Source organism: Electrona antarctica (genome assembly GCF_951216825.1).
Source record: "Electrona antarctica genome assembly, chromosome: 15".
Classification (NCBI taxonomy): Eukaryota; Metazoa; Chordata; class Actinopteri; order Myctophiformes; family Myctophidae; genus Electrona; species Electrona antarctica.
The window spans coordinates 27,691,857-27,716,542 of NC_136796.1; the positions used below are offsets into that span (position 1 = coordinate 27,691,857).

The 24,686-nt window shown below is 39.5% G+C and overlaps 1 protein-coding gene across 1 annotated transcript; it reads right to left on the reverse strand.

The window, feature by feature from the left end:
* Positions 1–21,805: 21,805 nt before the first annotated feature.
* Positions 21,806–23,024, reverse strand: LOC306937903 (protein S100-A4-like). Its single transcript, XM_079521929.1, has 3 exons — positions 22,904–23,024; positions 22,330–22,525; positions 21,806–22,013 (listed from the first exon to the last, which is right to left on the reverse strand). The coding sequence occupies exons 2-3, from the start codon at positions 22,486–22,488 to the stop codon at positions 21,867–21,869; spliced, it is 306 nt and encodes a 101-aa protein (XP_079378055.1). The 5' UTR covers positions 22,489–22,525; positions 22,904–23,024; the 3' UTR covers positions 21,806–21,866.
* Positions 23,025–24,686: the final 1,662 nt, after the last annotated feature.

Genomic DNA, 24,686 nt, shown 5'->3' on the forward strand with positions numbered 1-24,686 from the left:
CCCCACAGTACCCCTGAAATGCATAGAAAACTGCTTTTTTTTGGCACAGCCAATACAAAAATTGGGGGTTCAAAAAACCCCACAGTACCCCTGAAATGCATAGAAAACTGCTTTTTTTTGGTCAAATCGCTAGAAAGGTCAAAGGTCAAAACGTCAAAGGTCAAAACGCTAGAAAGGTCAAAGGTCAAAACGCTAGAAAGGTCAAAGGTCAAAACCCCTGAAATGCATAGAAAACTGCTTTTTTTGGCACAGCCAATAAAAAAATCGGGGGTTCAAAAAACCCCACAGTACCCCTGAAATGCATAGAAAACTGCTTTTTTTTGGCACAGCCAATAAAAAAATTGGGGGTTCAAAAAACCCCACAGTACCCCTGAAATGCATAGAAAACTGCTTTTTTTTGGCACAGCCAATAAAAAAATAAAAAAAACCCCACAGTACCCCTGAAATGCATAGAAAACTGCTTTTTTTTTGGCACAGCCAATAAAAAAATTGGGGGTTCAAAAAACCCCACAGTACCCCTGAAATGCATAGAAAACTGCTTTTTTTTTGCACAGCCAATAAAAAAATTGGGGGTTCAAAAAACCCCACAGTACCCCTGAAATGCATAGAAAACTGCTTTTTTTTGGCACAGCCAATAAAGAAATTGGGCGTCAAAAAACCCCACAGTACCCCTGAAATGCATAGAAAACTGCTTTTTTTTGGCACAGCCAATACAAAAATTGGGGGTTCAAAAAACCCCACAGTACCCCTGAAATGCATAGAAAACTGCTTTTTTGGCACAGCCAATACAAAAATTGGGGGTTCAAAAAACCCCACAGTACCCCTGAAATGCATAGAAAACTGCTTTTTTGGCACAGCCATTAAAAAAAAATGGGGGTTCAAAAAACCCCACAGTACCCCTGAAATGCATAGAAAACTGCTTTTTTTTGGCACAGCCAATAAAAAAATTGGGGGTTCAAAAAACCCCACAGTACCCCTGAAATGCATAGAAAACTGCTTTTTTTTGGCACAGCCAATAAAAAAATTGGGGGTTCAAAAAACCTCACAGTACCCCTGAAATGCATAGAAAACTGCTTTTTTTTGGCACAGCCAATAAAAAAATAAAAAAAACCCCACAGTACCCCTGAAATGCATAGAAAACTGCTTTTTTTTGGCACAGCCAATAAAACAATTGGGGGTTCAAAAAACCCCACAGTACCCCTGAAATGCATAGAAAACTGCTTTTTTTTGGCACAGCCAATACAAAAATTGGGGGTTCAAAAAACCCCACAGTACCCCTGAAATGCATAGAAAACTGCTTTTTTTTGGTCAAATCGCTAGAAAGGTCAAAGGTCAAAAGGTCAAAGGTCAAAAGGTCAAAGGTCAAAAGGTCAAAAATCAAAACGTCAAAGGTCAAATCGCTAGAAAGGTCAAAAGGTCAAAAGGTCAAAGGTCAAAAGGTCAAAGGTCAAATCGCTAGAAAGGTCAAAATGCCACGATGCGCTTTTTTCATCGCTAGAAAGGTCAAAGGTCAAAACGCTAGAAAGGTCAAAGGTCAAAAGGTCAAAGGTCAAAAGGTCAAAGGTCAAATCGCTAGAAAGGTCAAAAATCAAAACGTCAAAGGTCAAAACGCTAGAAAGGTCAAAGGTCAAAAGGTCAAAAGGTCAAAGGTCAAAAGGTCAAAGGTCAAATCGCTAGAAAGGTCAAAATGCCACGATGCGCTTTTTTCATCGCTAGAAAGGTCAAAGGTCAAAACCCCCAATTCCAAAATCAAAACGTCAAAGGTCAAAACGCTAGAAAGGTCAAAGGTCAAAAGGTCAAAGGTCAAAAGATCAAAGGTCAAAACCCCTGAAATGCATAGAAAACTGCTTTTTTTGGCACAGCCAATAAAAAAATTGGGGGTTCAAAAAACCCCACAGTACCCCTGAAATGCATAGAAAACTGCTTTTTTTTGGCACAGCCAATAAAAAAACTGGGGGTTCAAAAAACCCCACAGTACCCCTGAAATGCATAGAAAACTGCTTTTTTTTGGCACAGCCAATAAAAAAATTGGGGGTTCAAAAAACCCCACAGTACCCCTGAAATGCATAGAAAACTGCTTTTTTTTGGCACAGCCAATAAAAAAATCAAAAAACCCCACAGTACCCCTGAAATGCATAGAAAACTACTTTTTTTTGGCACAGCCAATAAAAAAATTGGGGGTTCAAAAAAACCCACAGTACCCCTGAAATGCATAGAAAACTGCTTTTTTTTGGCACAGCCAATAAAAAAATTGGGGGTTCAAAAAACCCCACAGTACCCCTGAAATGCATAGAAAACTGCTTTTTTTTGGCCAAAACGCTAGAAAGGTCAAAGGTCAAAAGGTCAAAGGTCAAAGGTCAAAAGGTCAAAGGTCAAATCGCTATAAAGGTAAAAAATCAAAACGTCAAAGGTCAAAACGCTAGAAAGGTCAAAGGTCAAAAGGTCAAAGGTCAAAAGGTCAAAGGTCAAATCGCTAGAAAGGTCAAAAATCAAAACGTCAAAGGTCAAAACGCTAGAAAGGTCAAAGGTCAAAACCCCTGAAATGCATAGAAAACTGCTTTTTTTGGCACAGCCAATAAAAAAATCGGGGGTTCAAAAAACCCCACAGTACCCCTGAAATGCATAGAAAACTGCTTTTTTTTGGCACAGCCAATAAAAAAATTGGGGGTTCAAAAAACCCCACAGTACCCCTGAAATGCATAGAAAACTGCTTTTTTTTGGCACAGCCAATAAAAAAATAAAAAAAACCCCACAGTACCCCTGAAATGCATAGAAAACTGCTTTTTTTTTGGCACAGCCAATAAAAAAATTGGGGGTTCAAAAAACCCCACAGTACCCCTGAAATGCATAGAAAACTGCTTTTTTTTTGCACAGCCAATAAAAAAATTGGGGGTTCAAAAAACCCCACAGTACCCCTGAAATGCATAGAAAACTGCTTTTTTTTGGCACAGCCAATAAAGAAATTGGGCGTCAAAAAACCCCACAGTACCCCTGAAATGCATAGAAAACTGCTTTTTTTTGGCACAGCCAATACAAAAATTGGGGGTTCAAAAAACCCCACAGTACCCCTGAAATGCATAGAAAACTGCTTTTTTGGCACAGCCATTAAAAAAATTGGGGGTTCAAAAAACCCCACAGTACCCCTGAAATGCATAGAAAACTGCTTTTTTTTGGCACAGCCAATAAAAAAATTGGGGGTTCAAAAAACCCCACAGTACCCCTGAAATGCATAGAAAACTGCTTTTTTTTGGCACAGCCAATAAAAAAATTGGGGGTTCAAAAAACCCCACAGTACCCCTGAAATGCATAGAAAACTGCTTTTTTTTGGCACAGCCAATAAAAAAATTGGGGGTTCAAAAAACCCCACAGTACCCCTGAAATGCATAGAAAACTGCATTTTTTTGGCACAGCCAATAAAGAAATTGGGCGTCAAAAAACCCCACAGTACCCCTGAAATGCATAGAAAACTGCTTTTTTTTGGCACAGCCAATACAAAAATTGGGGGTTCAAAAAACCCCACAGTACCCCTGAAATGCATAGAAAACTGCTTTTTTGGCACAGCCAATAAAAAAATTGGGGGTTCAAAAAACCCCACAGTACCCCTGAAATGCATAGAAAACTGCTTTTTTTTTGCACAGCCAATAAAAAAATTGGGGGTTCAAAAAACCTCACAGTACCCCTGAAATGCATAGAAAACTGCTTTTTTTTGGCACAGCCAATAAAAAAATAAAAAAAACCCCACAGTACCCCTGAAATGCATAGAAAACTGCTTTTTTTTGGCACAGCCAATAAAACAATTGGGGGTTCAAAAAACCCCACAGTACCCCTGAAATGCATAGAAAACTGCTTTTTTTTGGCACAGCCAATACAAAAATTGGGGGTTCAAAAAACCCCACAGTACCCCTGAAATGCATAGAAAACTGCTTTTTTTTGGTCAAATCGCTAGAAAGGTCAAAGGTCAAAAGGTCAAAGGTCAAAAGGTCAAAGGTCAAAAGGTCAAAAATCAAAACGTCAAAGGTCAAATCGCTAGAAAGGTCAAAAGGTCAAAGGTCAAAAGGTCAAAGGTCAAATCGCTAGAAAGGTCAAAATGCCACGATGCGCTTTTTTCATCGCTAGAAAGGTCAAAGGTAAAAACGCTAGAAAGGTCAAAGGTCAAAAGGTCAAAGGTCAAAAGGTCAAAGGTCAAATCGCTAGAAAGGTCAAAAATCAAAACGTCAAAGGTCAAAACGCTAGAAAGGTCAAAGGTCAAAAGGTCAAAAGGTCAAAGGTCAAAAGGTCAAAGGTCAAATCGCTAGAAAGGTCAAAATGCCACGATGCGCTTTTTTCATCGCTAGAAAGGTCAAAGGTCAAAACCCCCAATTCCAAAATCAAAACGTCAAAGGTCAAAACGCTAGAAAGGTCAAAAGGTCAAAGGTCAAAAGATCAAAGGTCAAAACCCCTGAAATGCATAGAAAACTGCTTTTTTTGGCACAGCCAATAAAAAAATTGGGGGTTCAAAAAACCCCACAGTACCCCTGAAATGCATAGAAAACTGCTTTTTTTTGGCACAGCCAATAAAAAAACTGGGGGTTCAAAAAACCCCACAGTACCCCTGAAATGCATAGAAAACTGCTTTTTTTTGGCACAGCCAATAAAAAAATTGGGGGTTCAAAAAACCCCACAGTACCCCTGAAATGCATAGAAAACTGCTTTTTTTTGGCACAGCCAATAAAAAAATCAAAAAACCCCACAGTACCCCTGAAATGCATAGAAAACTACTTTTTTTTGGCACAGCCAATAAAAAAATTGGGGGTTCAAAAAAACCCACAGTACCCCTGAAATGCATAGAAAACTGCTTTTTTTTGGCACAGCCAATAAAAAAATTGGGGGTTCAAAAAACCCCACAGTACCCCTGAAATGCATAGAAAACTGCTTTTTTTTGGCCAAAACGCTAGAAAGGTCAAAGGTCAAAAGGTCAAAGGTCAAAGGTCAAAAGGTCAAAGGTCAAATCGCTATAAAGGTCAAAAATCAAAACGTCAAAGGTCAAAACGCTAGAAAGGTCAAAGGTCAAAAGGTCAAAGGTCAAAAGGTCAAAGGTCAAATCGCTAGAAAGGTCAAAAATCAAAACGTCAAAGGTCAAAACGCTAGAAAGGTCAAAGGTCAAAACCCCTGAAATGCATAGAAAACTGCTTTTTTTGGCACAGCCAATAAAAAAATCGGGGGTTCAAAAAACCCCACAGTACCCCTGAAATGCATAGAAAACTGCTTTTTTTTGGCACAGCCAATAAAAAAATTGGGGGTTCAAAAAACCCCACAGTACCCCTGAAATGCATAGAAAACTGCTTTTTTTTGGCACAGCCAATAAAAAAATAAAAAAAACCCCACAGTACCCCTGAAATGCATAGAAAACTGCTTTTTTTTTGGCACAGCCAATAAAAAAATTGGGGGTTCAAAAAACCCCACAGTACCCCTGAAATGCATAGAAAACTGTTTTTTTTTGGCACAGCCAATAAAAAAATTGGGGGTTCAAAAAACCCCACAGTACCCCTGAAATGCATAGAAAACTGCTTTTTTTTGGCACAGCCAATAAAGAAATTGGGCGTCAAAAAACCCCACAGTACCCCTGAAATGCATAGAAAACTGCTTTTTTTTGGCACAGCCAATACAAAAATTGGGGGTTCAAAAAACCCCACAGTACCCCTGAAATGCATAGAAAACTGCTTTTTTGGCACAGCCATTAAAAAAATTGGGGGTTCAAAAAACCCCACAGTACCCCTGAAATGCATAGAAAACTGCTTTTTTTTGGCACAGCCAATAAAAAAATTGGGGGTTCAAAAAACCCCACAGTACCCCTGAAATGCATAGAAAACTGCTTTTTTTTGGCACAGCCAATAAAAAAATTGGGGGTTCAAAAAACCCCACAGTACCCCTGAAATGCATAGAAAACTGCTTTTTTTTGGCACAGCCAATAAAAAAACCCCACAGTACCCCTGAAATGCATAGAAAACTGCTTTTTTTTGGCACAGCCAATAAAAAAATTGGGGGTTCAAAAAACCCCACAGTACCCCTGAAATGCATAGAAAACTGCTTTTTTTTGGCACAGCCAATAAAAAAATCAAAAAACCCCACAGTACCCCTGAAATGCATAGAAAACTACTTTTTTTTGGCACAGCCAATAAAAGAATTGGGGGTTCAAAAAACCCCACAGTACCCCTGAAATGCATAGAAAACTGCTTTTTTTTGGCACAGCCAATAAAAAAATTGGGGGTTCAAAAAACCCCACAGTACCCCTGAAATGCATAGAAAACTGCTTTTTTTTGGCACAGCCAATACAAAAATTGGGGGTTCAAAAAACCCCACAGTACCCCTGAAATGCATAGAAAACTGCTTTTTTGGCACAGCCATTAAAAAAATTGGGGGTTCAAAAAACCCCACAGTACCCCTGAAATGCATAGAAAACTGCTTTTTTTTGGCACAGCCAATAAAAAAATTGGGGGTTCAAAAAACCCCACAGTACCCCTGAAATGCATAGAAAACTGCTTTTTTTTGGCACAGCCAATACAAAAATTGGGGGTTCAAAAAACCCCACAGTACCCCTGAAATGCATAGAAAACTGCTTTTTTTTGGCACAGCCAATAAAAAAATTGGGGGTTCAAAAAACCCCACAGTACCCCTGAAATGCATAGAAAACTGCTTTTTTTTGGCACAGCCAATAAAGAAATTGGGCGTCAAAAAACCCCACAGTACCCCTGAAATGCATAGAAAACTGCTTTTTTTTGGCACAGCCAATACAAAAATTGGGGGTTCAAAAAACCCCACAGTACCCCTGAAATGCATAGAAAACTGCTTTTTTGGCACAGCCATTAAAAAAATTGGGGGTTCAAAAAACCCCACAGTACCCCTGAAATGCATAGAAAACTGCTTTTTTTTGGCACAGCCAATAAAAAAATTGGGGGTTCAAAAAACCCCACAGTACCCCTGAAATGCATAGAAAACTGCTTTTTTTTGGCACAGCCAATAAAAAAATTGGGGGTTCAAAAAACCCCACAGTACCCCTGAAATGCATAGAAAACTGCTTTTTTTTGGCACAGCCAATAAAAAAATTGGGGGTTCAAAAAACCCCACAGTACCCCTGAAATGCATAGAAAACTGCTTTTTTTTGGCACAGCCAATAAAGAAATTGGGCGTCAAAAAACCCCACAGTACCCCTGAAATGCATAGAAAACTGCTTTTTTTTGGCACAGCCAATACAAAAATTGGGGGTTCAAAAAACCCCACAGTACCCCTGAAATGCATAGAAAACTGCTTTTTTGGCACAGCCATTAAAAAAAAATGGGGGTTCAAAAAACCCCACAGTACCCCTGAAATGCATAGAAAACTGCTTTTTTTTGGCACAGCCAATAAAAAAATTGGGGGTTCAAAAAACCCCACAGTACCCCTGAAATGCATAGAAAACTGCTTTTTTTTTGCACAGCCAATAAAAAAATTGGGGGTTCAAAAAACCTCACAGTACCCCTGAAATGCATAGAAAACTGCTTTTTTTTGGCACAGCCAATAAAAAAATAAAAAAAACCCCACAGTACCCCTGAAATGCATAGAAAACTGCTTTTTTTTGGCACAGCCAATAAAACAATTGGGGGTTCAAAAAACCCCACAGTACCCCTGAAATGCATAGAAAACTGCTTTTTTTTGGCACAGCCAATACAAAAATTGGGGGTTCAAAAAACCCCACAGTACCCCTGAAATGCATAGAAAACTGCTTTTTTTTGGTCAAATCGCTAGAAAGGTCAAAGGTCAAAAGGTCAAAGGTCAAAAGGTCAAAGGTCAAAAGGTCAAAACTCAAAACGTCAAAGGTCAAATCGCTAGAAAGGTCAAAAGGTCAAAAGGTCAAAGGTCAAAAGGTCAAAGGTCAAATCGCTAGAAAGGTCAAAATGCCACGATGCGCTTTTTTCATCGCTAGAAAGGTCAAAGGTCAAAACGCTAGAAAGGCCAAAGGTCAAAAGGTCAAAGGTCAAAAGGTCAAAGGTCAAATCGCTAGAAAGGTCAAAAATCAAAACGTCAAAGGTCAAAACGCTAGAAAGGTCAAAGGTCAAAAGGTCAAAAGGTCAAAGGTCAAAAGGTCAAAGGTCAAATCGCTAGAAAGGTCAAAATGCCACGATGCGCTTTTTTCGTCGCTAGAAAGGTCAAAGGTCAAAACCCCCAATTCCAAAATCAAAACGTCAAAGGTCAAAACGCTAGAAAGGTCAAAGGTCAAAAGGTCAAAGGTCAAAAGATCAAAGGTCAAAACCCCTGAAATGCATAGAAAACTGCTTTTTTTTGGCACAGCCAATAAAAAAATTGGGGGTTCAAAAAAACCCACAGTACCCCTGAAATGCATAGAAAACTGCTTTTTTTTGGCACAGCCAATAAAAAAATTGGGGGTTCAAAAAACCCCACAGTACCCCTGAAATGCATAGAAAACTGCTTTTTTTTGGCCAAAACGCTAGAAAGGTCAAAGGTCAAAAGGTCAAAGGTCAAAAGGTCAAAGGTCAAATCGCTATAAAGGTCAAAAATCAAAACGTCAAAGGTCAAAACGCTAGAAAGGTCAAAGGTCAAAACGCTAGAAAGGTCAAAGGTCAAAACCCCTGAAATGCATAGAAAACTGCTTTTTTTGGCACAGCCAATAAAAAAATCGGGGGTTCAAAAAACCCCACAGTACCCCTGAAATGCATAGAAAACTGCTTTTTTTTGGCACAGCCAATAAAAAAATTGGGGGTTCAAAAAACCCCACAGTACCCCTGAAATGCATAGAAAACTGCTTTTTTTTGGCACAGCCAATAAAAAAATAAAAAAAACCCCACAGTACCCCTGAAATGCATAGAAAACTGCTTTTTTTTTGGCACAGCCAATAAAAAAATTGGGGGTTCAAAAAACCCCACAGTACCCCTGAAATGCATAGAAAACTGCTTTTTTTTTGCACAGCCAATAAAAAAATTGGGGGTTCAAAAAACCCCACAGTACCCCTGAAATGCATAGAAAACTGCTTTTTTTTGGCACAGCCAATAAAGAAATTGGGCGTCAAAAAACCCCACAGTACCCCTGAAATGCATAGAAAACTGCTTTTTTTTGGCACAGCCAATACAAAAATTGGGGGTTCAAAAAACCCCACAGTACCCCTGAAATGCATAGAAAACTGCTTTTTTGGCACAGCCATTAAAAAAATTGGGGGTTCAAAAAACCCCACAGTACCCCTGAAATGCATAGAAAACTGCTTTTTTTTGGCACAGCCAATAAAAAAATTGGGGGTTCAAAAAACCCCACAGTACCCCTGAAATGCATAGAAAACTGCTTTTTTTGGCACAGCCAATAAAAAAATTGGGGGTTCAAAAAACCCCACAGTACCCCTGAAATGCATAGAAAACTGCTTTTTTTTGGCACAGCCAATAAAGAAATTGGGCGTCAAAAAACCCCACAGTACCCCTGAAATGCATAGAAAACTGCTTTTTTTTGGCACAGCCAATACAAAAATTGGGGGTTCAAAAAACCCCACAGTACCCCTGAAATGCATAGAAAACTGCTTTTTTGGCACAGCCATTAAAAAAAAATGGGGGTTCAAAAAACCCCACAGTACCCCTGAAATGCATAGAAAACTGCTTTTTTTTGGCACAGCCAATAAAAAAATTGGGGGTTCAAAAAACCCCACAGTACCCCTGAAATGCATAGAAAACTGCTTTTTTTTGGCACAGCCAATAAAAAAATTGGGGGTTCAAAAAACCTCACAGTACCCCTGAAATGCATAGAAAACTGCTTTTTTTTGGCACAGCCAATAAAAAAATAAAAAAAACCCCACAGTACCCCTGAAATGCATAGAAAACTGCTTTTTTTTGGCACAGCCAATAAAACAATTGGGGGTTCAAAAAACCCCACAGTACCCCTGAAATGCATAGAAAACTGCTTTTTTTTGGCACAGCCAATACAAAAATTGGGGGTTCAAAAAACCCCACAGTACCCCTGAAATGCATAGAAAACTGCTTTTTTTTGGTCAAATCGCTAGAAAGGTCAAAGGTCAAAACGTCAAAGGTCAAAACGCTAGAAAGGTCAAAGGTCAAAACGCTAGAAAGGTCAAAGGTCAAAACCCCTGAAATGCATAGAAAACTGCTTTTTTTGGCACAGCCAATAAAAAAATCGGGGGTTCAAAAAACCCCACAGTACCCCTGAAATGCATAGAAAACTGCTTTTTTTTGGCACAGCCAATAAAAAAATTGGGGGTTCAAAAAACCCCACAGTACCCCTGAAATGCATAGAAAACTGCTTTTTTTTGGCACAGCCAATAAAAAAATAAAAAAAACCCCACAGTACCCCTGAAATGCATAGAAAACTGCTTTTTTTTTGGCACAGCCAATAAAAAAATTGGGGGTTCAAAAAACCCCACAGTACCCCTGAAATGCATAGAAAACTGCTTTTTTTTTGCACAGCCAATAAAAAAATTGGGGGTTCAAAAAACCCCACAGTACCCCTGAAATGCATAGAAAACTGCTTTTTTTTGGCACAGCCAATAAAGAAATTGGGCGTCAAAAAACCCCACAGTACCCCTGAAATGCATAGAAAACTGCTTTTTTTTGGCACAGCCAATACAAAAATTGGGGGTTCAAAAAACCCCACAGTACCCCTGAAATGCATAGAAAACTGCTTTTTTGGCACAGCCATTAAAAAAATTGGGGGTTCAAAAAACCCCACAGTACCCCTGAAATGCATAGAAAACTGCTTTTTTTTGGCACAGCCAATAAAAAAATTGGGGGTTCAAAAAACCCCACAGTACCCCTGAAATGCATAGAAAACTGCTTTTTTTGGCACAGCCAATAAAAAAATTGGGGGTTCAAAAAACCCCACAGTACCCCTGAAATGCATAGAAAACTGCTTTTTTTTGGCACAGCCAATAAAGAAATTGGGCGTCAAAAAACCCCACAGTACCCCTGAAATGCATAGAAAACTGCTTTTTTTTGGCACAGCCAATACAAAAATTGGGGGTTCAAAAAACCCCACAGTACCCCTGAAATGCATAGAAAACTGCTTTTTTGGCACAGCCATTAAAAAAAAATGGGGGTTCAAAAAACCCCACAGTACCCCTGAAATGCATAGAAAACTGCTTTTTTTTGGCACAGCCAATAAAAAAATTGGGGGTTCAAAAAACCCCACAGTACCCCTGAAATGCATAGAAAACTGCTTTTTTTTGGCACAGCCAATAAAAAAATTGGGGGTTCAAAAAACCTCACAGTACCCCTGAAATGCATAGAAAACTGCTTTTTTTTGGCACAGCCAATAAAAAAATAAAAAAAACCCCACAGTACCCCTGAAATGCATAGAAAACTGCTTTTTTTTGGCACAGCCAATAAAACAATTGGGGGTTCAAAAAACCCCACAGTACCCCTGAAATGCATAGAAAACTGCTTTTTTTTGGCACAGCCAATACAAAAATTGGGGGTTCAAAAAACCCCACAGTACCCCTGAAATGCATAGAAAACTGCTTTTTTTTGGTCAAATCGCTAGAAAGGTCAAAGGTCAAAAGGTCAAAGGTCAAAAGGTCAAAGGTCAAAAGGTCAAAAATCAAAACGTCAAAGGTCAAATCGCTAGAAAGGTCAAAAGGTCAAAAGGTCAAAGGTCAAAAGGTCAAAGGTCAAATCGCTAGAAAGGTCAAAATGCCACGATGCGCTTTTTTCATCGCTAGAAAGGTCAAAGGTCAAAACGCTAGAAAGGTCAAAGGTCAAAAGGTCAAAGGTCAAAAGGTCAAAGGTCAAATCGCTAGAAAGGTCAAAAATCAAAACGTCAAAGGTCAAAACGCTAGAAAGGTCAAAGGTCAAAAGGTCAAAAGGTCAAAGGTCAAAAGGTCAAAGGTCAAATCGCTAGAAAGGTCAAAATGCCACGATGCGCTTTTTTCATCGCTAGAAAGGTCAAAGGTCAAAACCCCCAATTCCAAAATCAAAACGTCAAAGGTCAAAACGCTAGAAAGGTCAAAGGTCAAAAGGTCAAAGGTCAAAAGATCAAAGGTCAAAACCCCTGAAATGCATAGAAAACTGCTTTTTTTGGCACAGCCAATAAAAAAATTGGGGGTTCAAAAAACCCCACAGTACCCCTGAAATGCATAGAAAACTGCTTTTTTTTGGCACAGCCAATAAAAAAACTGGGGGTTCAAAAAACCCCACAGTACCCCTGAAATGCATAGAAAACTGCTTTTTTTTGGCACAGCCAATAAAAAAATTGGGGGTTCAAAAAACCCCACAGTACCCCTGAAATGCATAGAAAACTGCTTTTTTTTGGCACAGCCAATAAAAAAATCAAAAAACCCCACAGTACCCCTGAAATGCATAGAAAACTACTTTTTTTTGGCACAGCCAATAAAAAAATTGGGGGTTCAAAAAAACCCACAGTACCCCTGAAATGCATAGAAAACTGCTTTTTTTTGGCACAGCCAATAAAAAAATTGGGGGTTCAAAAAACCCCACAGTACCCCTGAAATGCATAGAAAACTGCTTTTTTTTGGCCAAAACGCTAGAAAGGTCAAAGGTCAAAAGGTCAAAGGTCAAAGGTCAAAAGGTCAAAGGTCAAATCGCTATAAAGGTCAAAAATCAAAACGTCAAAGGTCAAAACGCTAGAAAGGTCAAAGGTCAAAAGGTCAAAGGTCAAAAGGTCAAAGGTCAAATCGCTAGAAAGGTCAAAAATCAAAACGTCAAAGTTCAAAACGCTAGAAAGGTCAAAGGTCAAAACCCCTGAAATGCATAGAAAACTGCTTTTTTTGGCACAGCCAATAAAAAAATCGGGGGTTCAAAAAACCCCACAGTACCCCTGAAATGCATAGAAAACTGCTTTTTTTTGGCACAGCCAATAAAAAAATTGGGGGTTCAAAAAACCCCACAGTACCCCTGAAATGCATAGAAAACTGCTTTTTTTTGGCACAGCCAATAAAAAAATAAAAAAAACCCCACAGTACCCCTGAAATGCATAGAAAACTGCTTTTTTTTTGGCACAGCCAATAAAAAAATTGGGGGTTCAAAAAACCCCACAGTACCCCTGAAATGCATAGAAAACTGCTTTTTTTTTGCACAGCCAATAAAAAAATTGGGGGTTCAAAAAACCCCACAGTACCCCTGAAATGCATAGAAAACTGCTTTTTTTTGGCACAGCCAATAAAGAAATTGGGCGTCAAAAAACCCCACAGTACCCCTGAAATGCATAGAAAACTGCTTTTTTTTGGCACAGCCAATACAAAAATTGGGGGTTCAAAAAACCCCACAGTACCCCTGAAATGCATAGAAAACTGCTTTTTTGGCACAGCCATTAAAAAAATTGGGGGTTCAAAAAACCCCACAGTACCCCTGAAATGCATAGAAAACTGCTTTTTTTTGGCACAGCCAATAAAAAAATTGGGGGTTCAAAAAACCCCACAGTACCCCTGAAATGCATAGAAAACTGCTTTTTTTTGGCACAGCCAATAAAAAAATTGGGGGTTCAAAAAACCCCACAGTACCCCTGAAATGCATAGAAAACTGCTTTTTTTTGGCACAGCCAATAAAAAAATTGGGGGTTCAAAAAACCCCACAGTACCCCTGAAATGCATAGAAAACTGCATTTTTTTGGCACAGCCAATAAAGAAATTGGGCGTCAAAAAACCCCACAGTACCCCTGAAATGCATAGAAAACTGCTTTTTTTTGGCACAGCCAATACAAAAATTGGGGGTTCAAAAAACCCCACAGTACCCCTGAAATGCATAGAAAACTGCTTTTTTGGCACAGCCAATAAAAAAATTGGGGGTTCAAAAAACCCCACAGTACCCCTGAAATGCATAGAAAACTGCTTTTTTTTGGCACAGCCAATAAAAAAATTGGGGGTTCAAAAAACCTCACAGTACCCCTGAAATGCATAGAAAACTGCTTTTTTTTGGCACAGCCAATAAAAAAATAAAAAAAACCCCACAGTACCCCTGAAATGCATAGAAAACTGCTTTTTTTTGGCACAGCCAATAAAACAATTGGGGGTTCAAAAAACCCCACAGTACCCCTGAAATGCATAGAAAACTGCTTTTTTTTGGCACAGCCAATACAAAAATTGGGGGTTCAAAAAACCCCACAGTACCCCTGAAATGCATAGAAAACTGCTTTTTTTTGGTCAAATCGCTAGAAAGGTCAAAGGTCAAAAGGTCAAAGGTCAAAAGGTCAAAGGTCAAAAGGTCAAAAATCAAAACGTCAAAGGTCAAATCGCTAGAAAGGTCAAAAGGTCAAAAGGTCAAAGGTCAAAAGGTCAAAGGTCAAATCGCTAGAAAGGTCAAAATGCCACGATGCGCTTTTTTCATCGCTAGAAAGGTCAAAGGTAAAAACGCTAGAAAGGTCAAAGGTCAAAAGGTCAAAGGTCAAAAGGTCAAAGGTCAAATCGCTAGAAAGGTCAAAAATCAAAACGTCAAAGGTCAAAACGCTAGAAAGGTCAAAGGTCAAAAGGTCAAAAGGTCAAAGGTCAAAAGGTCAAAGGTCAAATCGCTAGAAAGGTCAAAATGCCACGATGCGCTTTTTTCATCGCTAGAAAGGTCAAAGGTCAAAACCCCCAATTCCAAAATCAAAACGTCAAAGGTCAAAACGCTAGAAAGGTCAAAAGGTCAAAGGTCAAAAGATCAAAGGTCAAAACCCCTGAAATGCATAGAAAACTGCTTTTTTTGGCACAGCCAATAAAAAAATTGGGGGTTCAAAAAACCCCACAGTACCCCTGAAATGCATAGAAAACTGCTTTTTTTTGGCACAGCCAATAAAAAAACTGGGGGTTCAAAAAACCCCACAGTACCCCTGAAATGCATAGAAAACTGCTTTTTTTTGGCACAGCCAATAAAAAAATTGGGGGTTCAAAAAACCCCACAGTACCCCTGAAATGCATAGAAAACTGCTTTTTTTTGGCACAGCCAATAAAAAAATCAAAAAACCCCACAGTACCCCTGAAATGCATAGAAAACTACTTTTTTTTGGCACAGCCAATAAAAAAATTGGGGGTTCAAAAAAACCCACAGTACCCCTGAAATGCATAGAAAACTGCTTTTTTTTGGCACAGCCAATAAAAAAATTGGGGGTTCAAAAAACCCCACAGTACCCCTGAAATGCATAGAAAACTGCTTTTTTTTGGCCAAAACGCTAGAAAGGTCAAAGGTCAAAAGGTCAAAGGTCAAAGGTCAAAAGGTCAAAGGTCAAATCGCTATAAAGGTCAAAAATCAAAACGTCAAAGGTCAAAACGCTAGAAAGGTCAAAGGTCAAAAGGTCAAAGGTCAAAAGGTCAAAGGTCAAATCGCTAGAAAGGTCAAAAATCAAAACGTCAAAGGTCAAAACGCTAGAAAGGTCAAAGGTCAAAACCCCTGAAATGCATAGAAAACTGCTTTTTTTGGCACAGCCAATAAAAAAATCGGGGGTTCAAAAAACCCCACAGTACCCCTGAAATGCATAGAAAACTGCTTTTTTTTGGCACAGCCAATAAAAAAATTGGGGGTTCAAAAAACCCCACAGTACCCCTGAAATGCATAGAAAACTGCTTTTTTTTGGCACAGCCAATAAAAAAATAAAAAAAACCCCACAGTACCCCTGAAATGCATAGAAAACTGCTTTTTTTTTGGCACAGCCAATAAAAAAATTGGGGGTTCAAAAAACCCCACAGTACCCCTGAAATGCATAGAAAACTGTTTTTTTTTGGCACAGCCAATAAAAAAATTGGGGGTTCAAAAAACCCCACAGTACCCCTGAAATGCATAGAAAACTGCTTTTTTTTGGCACAGCCAATAAAGAAATTGGGCGTCAAAAAACCCCACAGTACCCCTGAAATGCATAGAAAACTGCTTTTTTTTGGCACAGCCAATACAAAAATTGGGGGTTCAAAAAACCCCACAGTACCCCTGAAATGCATAGAAAACTGCTTTTTTGGCACAGCCATTAAAAAAATTGGGGGTTCAAAAAACCCCACAGTACCCCTGAAATGCATAGAAAACTGCTTTTTTTTGGCACAGCCAATAAAAAAATTGGGGGTTCAAAAAACCCCACAGTACCCCTGAAATGCATAGAAAACTGCTTTTTTTTGGCACAGCCAATAAAAAAATTGGGGGTTCAAAAAACCCCACAGTACCCCTGAAATGCATAGAAAACTGCTTTTTTTTGGCACAGCCAATAAAAAAATTGGGGGTTCAAAAAACCCCACAGTACCCCTGAAATGCATAGAAAACTGCTTTTTTTTGGCACAGCCAATAAAGAAATTGGGCGTCAAAAAACCCCACAGTACCCCTGAAATGCATAGAAAACTGCTTTTTTTTGGCACAGCCAATACAAAAATTGGGGGTTCAAAAAACCCCACAGTACCCCTGAAATGCATAGAAAACTGCTTTTTTGGCACAGCCATTAAAAAAAAATGGGGGTTCAAAAAACCCCACAGTACCCCTGAAATGCATAGAAAACTGCTTTTTTTTGGCACAGCCAATAAAAAAATTGGGGGTTCAAAAAACCCCACAGTACCCCTGAAATGCATAGAAAACTGCTTTTTTTTGGCACAGCCAATAAAAAAATTGGGGGTTCAAAAAACCTCACAGTACCCCTGAAATGCATAGAAAACTGCTTTTTTTTGGCACAGCCAATAAAAAAATAAAAAAAAACCCACAGTACCCCTGAAATGCATAGAAAACTGCTTTTTTTTGGCACAGCCAATAAAACAATTGGGGGTTCAAAAAACCCCACAGTACCCCTGAAATGCATAGAAAACTGCTTTTTTTTGGTCAAATCGCTAGAAAGGCCAAAGGTCAAAAGGTCAAAGGTCAAAAGGTCAAAGGTCAAAAGGTCAAAAATCAAAACGTCAAAGGTCAAATCGCTAGAAAGGTCAAAAGGTCAAAAGGTCAAAGGTCAAAAGGTCAAAGGTCAAATCGCTAGAAAGGTCAAAATGCCACGATGCGCTTTTTTCATCGCTAGAAAGGTCAAAGGTCAAAACGCTAGAAAGGTCAAAGGTCAAAAGGTCAAAGGTCAAAAGGTCAAAGGTCAAATCGCTAGAAAGGTCAAAAATCAAACCGTCAAAGGTCAAAACGCTAGAAAGGTCAAAGGTCAAAAGGTCAAAAGGTCAAAGGTCAAAAGGTCAATGGTCAAATCGCTAGAAAGGTCAAAATGCCACGATGCGCTTTTTTCATCGCTAGAAAGGTCAAAGGTCAAAACCCCCAATTCCAAAATCAAAACGTCAAAGGTCAAAACGCTAGAAAGGTCAAAGGTCAAAAGGTCAAAGGTCAAAAGATCAAAGGTCAAAACCCCTGAAATGCATAGAAAACTGCTTTTTTTGGCACAGCCAATAAAAAAATTGGGGGTTCAAAAAACCCCACAGTACCCCTGAAATGCATAGAAAACTGCTTTTTTTTGGCACAGCCAATAAAAAAACTGGGGGTTCAAAAAAACCCACAGTACCCCTGAAATGCATAGAAAACTGCTTTTTTTTGGCACAGCCAATAAAAAAATTGGGGGTTCAAAAAACCCCACAGTACCCCTGAAATGCATAGAAAACTGCTTTTTTTTGGCACAGCCAATAAAAAAATCAAAAAACCCCACAGTACCCCTGAAATGCATAGAAAACTACTTTTTTTTGGCACAGCCAATAAAAAAATTGGGGGTTCAAAAAAACCCACAGTACCCCTGAAATGCATAGAAAACTGCTTTTTTTTGGCACAGCCAATAAAAAAATTGGGGGTTCAAAAAACCCCACAGTACCCCTGAAATGCATAGAAAACTGCTTTTTTTTGGCCAAAACGCTAGAAAGGTCAAAGGTCAAAAGGTCAAAGGTCAAAGGTCAAAAGGTCAAAGGTCAAATCGCTATAAAGGTCAAAAATCAAAACGTCAAAGGTCAAAACGCTAGAAAGGTCAAAGGTCAAAAGGTCAAAGGTCAAAAGGTCAAAGGTCAAATCGCTAGAAAGGTCAAAAATCAAAACGTCAAAGGTCAAAACGCTAGAAAGGTCAAAGGTCAAAACCCCTGAAATGCATAGAAAACTGCTTTTTTTGGCACAGCCAATAAAAAAATCGGGGGTTCAAAAAACCCCACAGTACCCCTGAAATGCATAGAAAACTGCTTTTTTTTGGCACAGCCAATAAAAAAATTGGGGGTTCAAAAAACCCCACAGTACCCCTGAAATGCATAGAAAACTGCTTTTTTTTGGCACAGCCAATAAAAAAATAAAAAAACCCCACAGTACCCCTGAAATGCATAGAAAACTGCTTTTTTTTGGCACAGCCAATAAAAAAATTGGGGGTTCAAAAAACCCCACAGTACCCCTGAAATGCATAGAAAACTGCTTTTTTTTGGCCAAAACGCTAGAAAGGTCAAAGGTCAAAAGTCAAAAGGTCAAAGGTCAAAAGGTCAAAGGTCAAATCGCTAGAAAGGTCAAAAATCAAAACGTCAAAGGTCAAAACGCTAGAAAGGTCAAAGGTCAAAAGGTCAAAGGTCAAAAGGTCAAAGGTCAAATCCCTAGAAAGGTCAAAATGCCACGATGCGCTTTTTTCATCGCTAGAAAGGTCAAAGGTCAAAACACTAGAAAGGTCAAAGGTCAAAACCCCTGAAATGCATAGAAAACTGCTTTTTTTTGGCACAGCCAATACAAAAATTGGGGGTTCAAAAAACCCCACAGTACCCCTTAAATGCATAGAAAACTGCTTTTTTTTGGCACAGCCAATAAAAAAATCAAAAAACCCCACAGTACCCCTGAAATGTAATGTACTATCACTGCACTTTAAAGGAAAGTAAATACAAACCAAAAATGACATTGAACCTGTGGACAATGTGTTTCTTTTATCTGTGTACATCCATAGTCTCTGGGTGCATCAGTGGGTTTGTTGGCTAAGGTAGAAATGTTTGGAACCAACAAAGAGCCACAATAGTGGGATTAGATAGATTATCAGACTGAATGTGAGAAGCGGTCCACTCAGTGAAATGGGAAGAATCTATGGTCTGGAGCAAGACTACAATAGTGGATAACTTTGTGGCTGAATATGAATGTAGATGAACAATACTGAACTGGTCAGGAAGTTTGTTTTTATTTATTTTTTGTGCTACAATGATAGATCTATATAAAATCAGAATATTCTTTCTTGATGCAGGAAAGATGATTCCTTGTTTTTGTACTGTACTCTATACTCTTTTTCCATTTTTAGAGAAATCACGATGATTCATAACTTGTCAAACTCACCCTGAGCCTGTCTACGTTCTCCCTCAAAACATCATGTGGTCCAGTGACAATGTCACAGCTTCTGAAATCAGCCACACTCTCGTAGATGTGCACCACTCTCTCCTCCGCTTAAATATCTGTTTGAAAAGTAGTCATTAACTACAAAATCATTGTTGTATATTCCTTTCCTTTCCTTTATTCCCTTCTGTTTATTAAATTAGTTTAGATGATTTTGTTTACATATTCAGAGATAAATTAAGTGAGACAAACAGAGTAACAAACAACAAAAAACAAAATAAAAGCAAACAACACACACACACACACGCATACACGCACACGCGCACAGACGCGCGTGCATGAAGAAAACAAGCATGAAGAAAACACAAATCAAGACAACAAAACGAAACAAGGAAATAATAGTAAAAAGTTTTAAAAAATCATTACATGATTACTAGTTAATGCTAAATATACTGGTTTAGCTAAAAGTTAACATGTCTGGCTGTTACTAGGCAATGAAGAAGAGAGAGATTTGTCATCCAGGACAGGCAATTCAGACACTTCCTCAGGAGACTTGGCACATATCTGAACACATTGATTTGGTGTTAGGAAAACAGCCGTTGCAGCCGCATGCCCTTGCTGACGTCGACCCCAGGCAGGGTTTGAACCCACAAACATCCGCATGAAAGGCACATGCTCTAACCACCACAGGCAATTCAGAAGAACAACAAGTCTGAAATATACACATAATCTCTCTCACGCATGCACACACACACACACACACACACACACACACACACACACACACACACACACACACACACACACACACACACACACACACACACACACACACACACACACACACACACAGAATCGAATAGAACCGGAATAGAATATTCTCAAGGTTTTACAGCAGCTAGGGAAAATGTTCAGTATGAAGAGAAGGTAGTGAGTGCATGCACATCCGTGGCCCACGTGCAACAGGCAGAAATATCAAAAAGAAGAATAGAGTCTGCACACTGCATGGTGATGTTGAAAAAGCTCCTCTGAAGTCAAATGTTAATGAGCAATAAAACAAATGCCTTTGTTCAGAATAATCATCACTGTTCATCTCTGTGTGATTGTTTACAGGCCAAGCAGTGTACAGTGATATTGGTCTACTTTTGTGGCGAGATGCAGTATATAGACAAACTCTGTTCTACATTGCTTGGATTACAGCCACTGTAAAAACGTGGGTTACATTATAAGTTATTAAGGAATCATATTCTCACTATACTATTCCACAATCTTCAAATTATAGTACCATAATGTCCTGGTGTGATGGGGACCCTCATTCCAGCTACTCCTCTCCCACATCTTTGAGTCATTATAATAAGGCCCACCCCCCTCCCAAATATGATGAGAAAGCCTGATAGCTCAAAATTGGATATATCTATTGCATAGATTATGGTGAATTATAGAATGTTGGTTCTTTTCTTTTCCTTAAGTTTTAATTATGCTCTTATCCAACAGCCTTTTTCATTTTCTCCTCTTTATTTTCTTCACTGTCTTCTCTTCTCCTTCATTGTGTTCCTCTTCTCCTACTCCTGTCAGTTGGTGGTCCTTCCATCACAAGCAAATATCTAGAAGACTAGCGAAAAGACTGGATTGCCATAAGATTTAATGTACACCTTCAAGCTCCCTGGAGGATGCACAAATTGCACACTACAGATTTTACAGCCATGACCTTTCATGACCTTTCGGTCACCATTAGGCTAACATTTCCAGTTACACAAAGGATATTTCATTTGAAAACATACAGTTTAGACTGCCATGAAGCTGCTCAATGCATTCATGCTCCCCAGAGAATGATCTGTATTTGACAACCCTGATTTCTCTAGAGTCTATAGTATAGAGTAGTCTAGCACCACCATAGGGCCAAAATGTCCACTTGCACAAATGCACACAAGATATCTCATAATAGTAAACTCATGACTAAGTTTGTATATGTAAAGTCATTACTGACCTTTTAGAAAGTAACTACTAGTTATTTTAACCACTCAAACTTTGTGTTAGCTAGTGAATCCTTATTAATGGGCAAATTAATTGATTGCCTACTTCCAAATTTGACATTTTTTTTTTCATTTATTTTATAGCAGGGCCTGGTCCCTCCATCTACCTGTAGTTTTTCTCAGTGGCAGCCAGAGGGTGCACTGGTTCTCAAACACTTGGTGGGGACCCATGTGGGTAGTGGACACGTTTTTGAGGGTTTTCATTATTATACATTTTCCAAAAACATTCCCAAAAAAGCTAATTCAATTATGTTTTCAGTAATTTCAGGAAGAAATAAAAGATAAATCAAATACATTCTATAAATTAGAAAACAAATGTTTAAGAAGTAGTGTAAATAGTCGACTATTGCACTTGAGAATGTTGTATAAAACATTGGAGCAAATATACAGTAGGCTATAAGGAAGGACCCACTCTTGTATACATATGGGATGTAATGGATGTAACAAGAAAATGTTGAAGAACTTACAATGTGTTATACAATTATATGTACTACGTAAGAAACGTTGTGTAGGCTATATTATACACACTGCCATAGAAAATGTCCCTGTCATAGCCTATAAGCTGTGACAACCAGAAAAGAGATAGAAACAACACAATTATAATTGATTTATTTTATTTGTCAACCAGTGTCAGCACGTACAATAATGGACTCATTGGTCAGCATTGCTTAGCAGCATCACGGTCACCCATACACTGATGCAGCCCCATAGCCAAACCGCAGATCATAGCGCAGTACTCCAGGAAGTCCACAGAGCCACTGCCATCCATATCCAGTTTGGAAAACGCCTCACAGGCGCCAGGCCCCTGCATGAATGGGGAATAAAAAAATAAAATACAGTAAATGTTGCATTCTCCATTATAACGTTTGACTAAGTCTCTCTGTTATTGGTCATTAATTCTGAGAGTGCTAAGCATGCTGTATTGTCCAAAACTTTACATTTTAAGCTACGCATACAGTACTTTTGCCAAAACTATTGTAAGAAGAACCTCTTGTCCTTATTTACTGTAATGCTATGCTGTTGATCTCCCTGCACCAATGATGACAAACAAATGCCTGACAGATGCATACCCTACTACACAGTGTATAAAACATTGCAAAGAAATTGAATCTGTGACTTACACCAACATGTGGCAGCTGTTCTGTCACAAGTTTTTTAAATGCTTCCTTCTTCAAGGTTGCATCTTTGCCAGTTCCTTCTGCATACTTATGGAACACTCCAGCCAGGGTCATCAGCCCACATTCCAGAGGAGGTATGGCTTTCAGTTTCTGCTCATCCATGTTTCTTTACAGAAAGGACCAGGTGGGTGATGTTGAGCTAAACACAACATTAAAATAAAAATAAAAATAAATAAATACATGAAAATGTGCACTTTCGGTACCTATAGGCTTACTTAGTGCTACTATTCTAATGCAAAACTATGCTGCACTGCCAAAAAAACATCTCTCAAAGACAAGGCCAGATATATGCACAGTAGGCCTACCTTCTGGAAGAAGAAAAAGTATGGCATGAAACTAAGTATAGGCTCTGTATTATTGTACAAATGAGTTGTACAATAATAGAGATGAGGAAAAACATGATTTTTAAATACTGATCATCATTGTTTTCAACCCCAAACAGATACATTGCATAATGTAATAAGAAATACAAATGCCTTCATTAATATTCATACATACTCCCAATTTGCTTTCCTACCTGTGAGATGAAGGTGAATCCAGCTAGTGAAGAGGAGAGAATGTGGACGGCATTAAATAGCTGAGTACCAGCAAAGACACCCTCCCACTATTCTCCGTTGACAACACCTCAAACCTTCACGTGCGTGCGTGCGTGCGTGCGTGCGTGCGTGCGTGCGTGCGTGCGTGCGTGCGTGCAAACAAAGGTTCTTGCAATGTCACACCCTCACGTGCACAGGTTGTCAGTGCAATAAATGCTTACAGATTTTAATACTTGTATGGCAGTTTATATTTTAAGTTGTACACTGCATGTATATTCTGATGGAAACGTTATATCAAAACGTTTCAGCCTGGCGACTGGGTTGTCTGATAGTAGGCAACTATTCCACAATCTCTGAATGCTATCCATAGAAGCATTTGAAAATGTTGCGCTTCGTGAGACTATCCTGATATAGTAATCATTGCTGTGTTTGTTCAATAGGGTGTCCTGTAGGGGGTTACACCACTCACACTAAGTTCAAACTTAACCCAGTTATAGCTTAAATGGCTTTTAGTATGCATACGTGGAAAAGTGGAGATATTTGACTAAATACACGTTTTCTGCAAGAACTTTCAAATGAATAATGAAACTAGTCCCCAAAATGACTCCAAGTCTTAGGAATGAATTATTTGGAGACCACCTGATGACCTCTCTTCCAGGCCAAGGCATCCATTAGAAATGGATTATATTCGCATCTTTGATGTATTTACAAACTGAACTCCCTGGGCAACCAGTGACCTCCAGGAAAGTCTGGATGGCAACCGAGGAAGGTCGGTGACGCTGGAAAGACAGCTGACCTCCAGGAAAGTCTGGCAGGGCAAGATGGCACCACGCAAACTACAGACCGTACAAATGAGCAATACCCCAGAGTCTCCAGAGAGTGACGAGAGACTCGATAGAACAGATTCAACGACAACAACTATGACAGTGACACAGACGCAGAGAAGGCTCCCTTGACTCAAATACACCAGAGTAAGGCCAAGTGTGGAAAAGGACGGACACATGCACACCGCACAGACGAACAGTCTGGTGAGACGTAGGAGGACACTAGGCAGGAGGCAAACCATAGTCCTAGAGACCTCTCAGTGCCTGCTGTCCCCCTGGAATACACAAGGCAGAGAGAGCTTCCTGTTGGTTCTGGCAGGAGAGAAAGGACAGCGGGCGGGTCCGCGCGGGGGGGTGCCCTGGGCGCGGCAGTTGCTGGAGTGTGGCCAGCACTGGTTTGCTGCACCTGGCCGGCAGGTTTCGATCCACAGCCTGTTGGCCGGGTGTGGCCTTCCCTCCCCGTGCTGGTTGTGCCTCTGTGATGGCTGCGCCCGGGGTGCCCCTCCGTGGACATGTCTATAGCTGGAAGCCTGGAGGAGAGGAGCAGTGACTTGGCCAATCACTGCTGACCCACCAACTGGAGAGTGTAGTGGTTGAGGGTTGAAACATACTAAGAAGGTTGGAGACCACCTGATGACCTCTCTTCCAGGCCAAGGCATCCATTAGAAATGGATTATATTCGCATCTTTGATGTATTTACAAACATTGTGTGAGTGCACACGCAGGATAGGATAGGATTTTCATGAAACAGATGGAATGATCTGTAGGCTGCCCTGAAGAGATGATAATGTTTTGGGTTGAAAACGTCAAGGTGTATAGATGTCCACTCTATACCCCACAAGGGGAAATCATTTTGCTCAGGTCAATACAGACAATTAAGTCGATAAATAAGACACACACACACACACACACACACACACACACACACACACACACACAA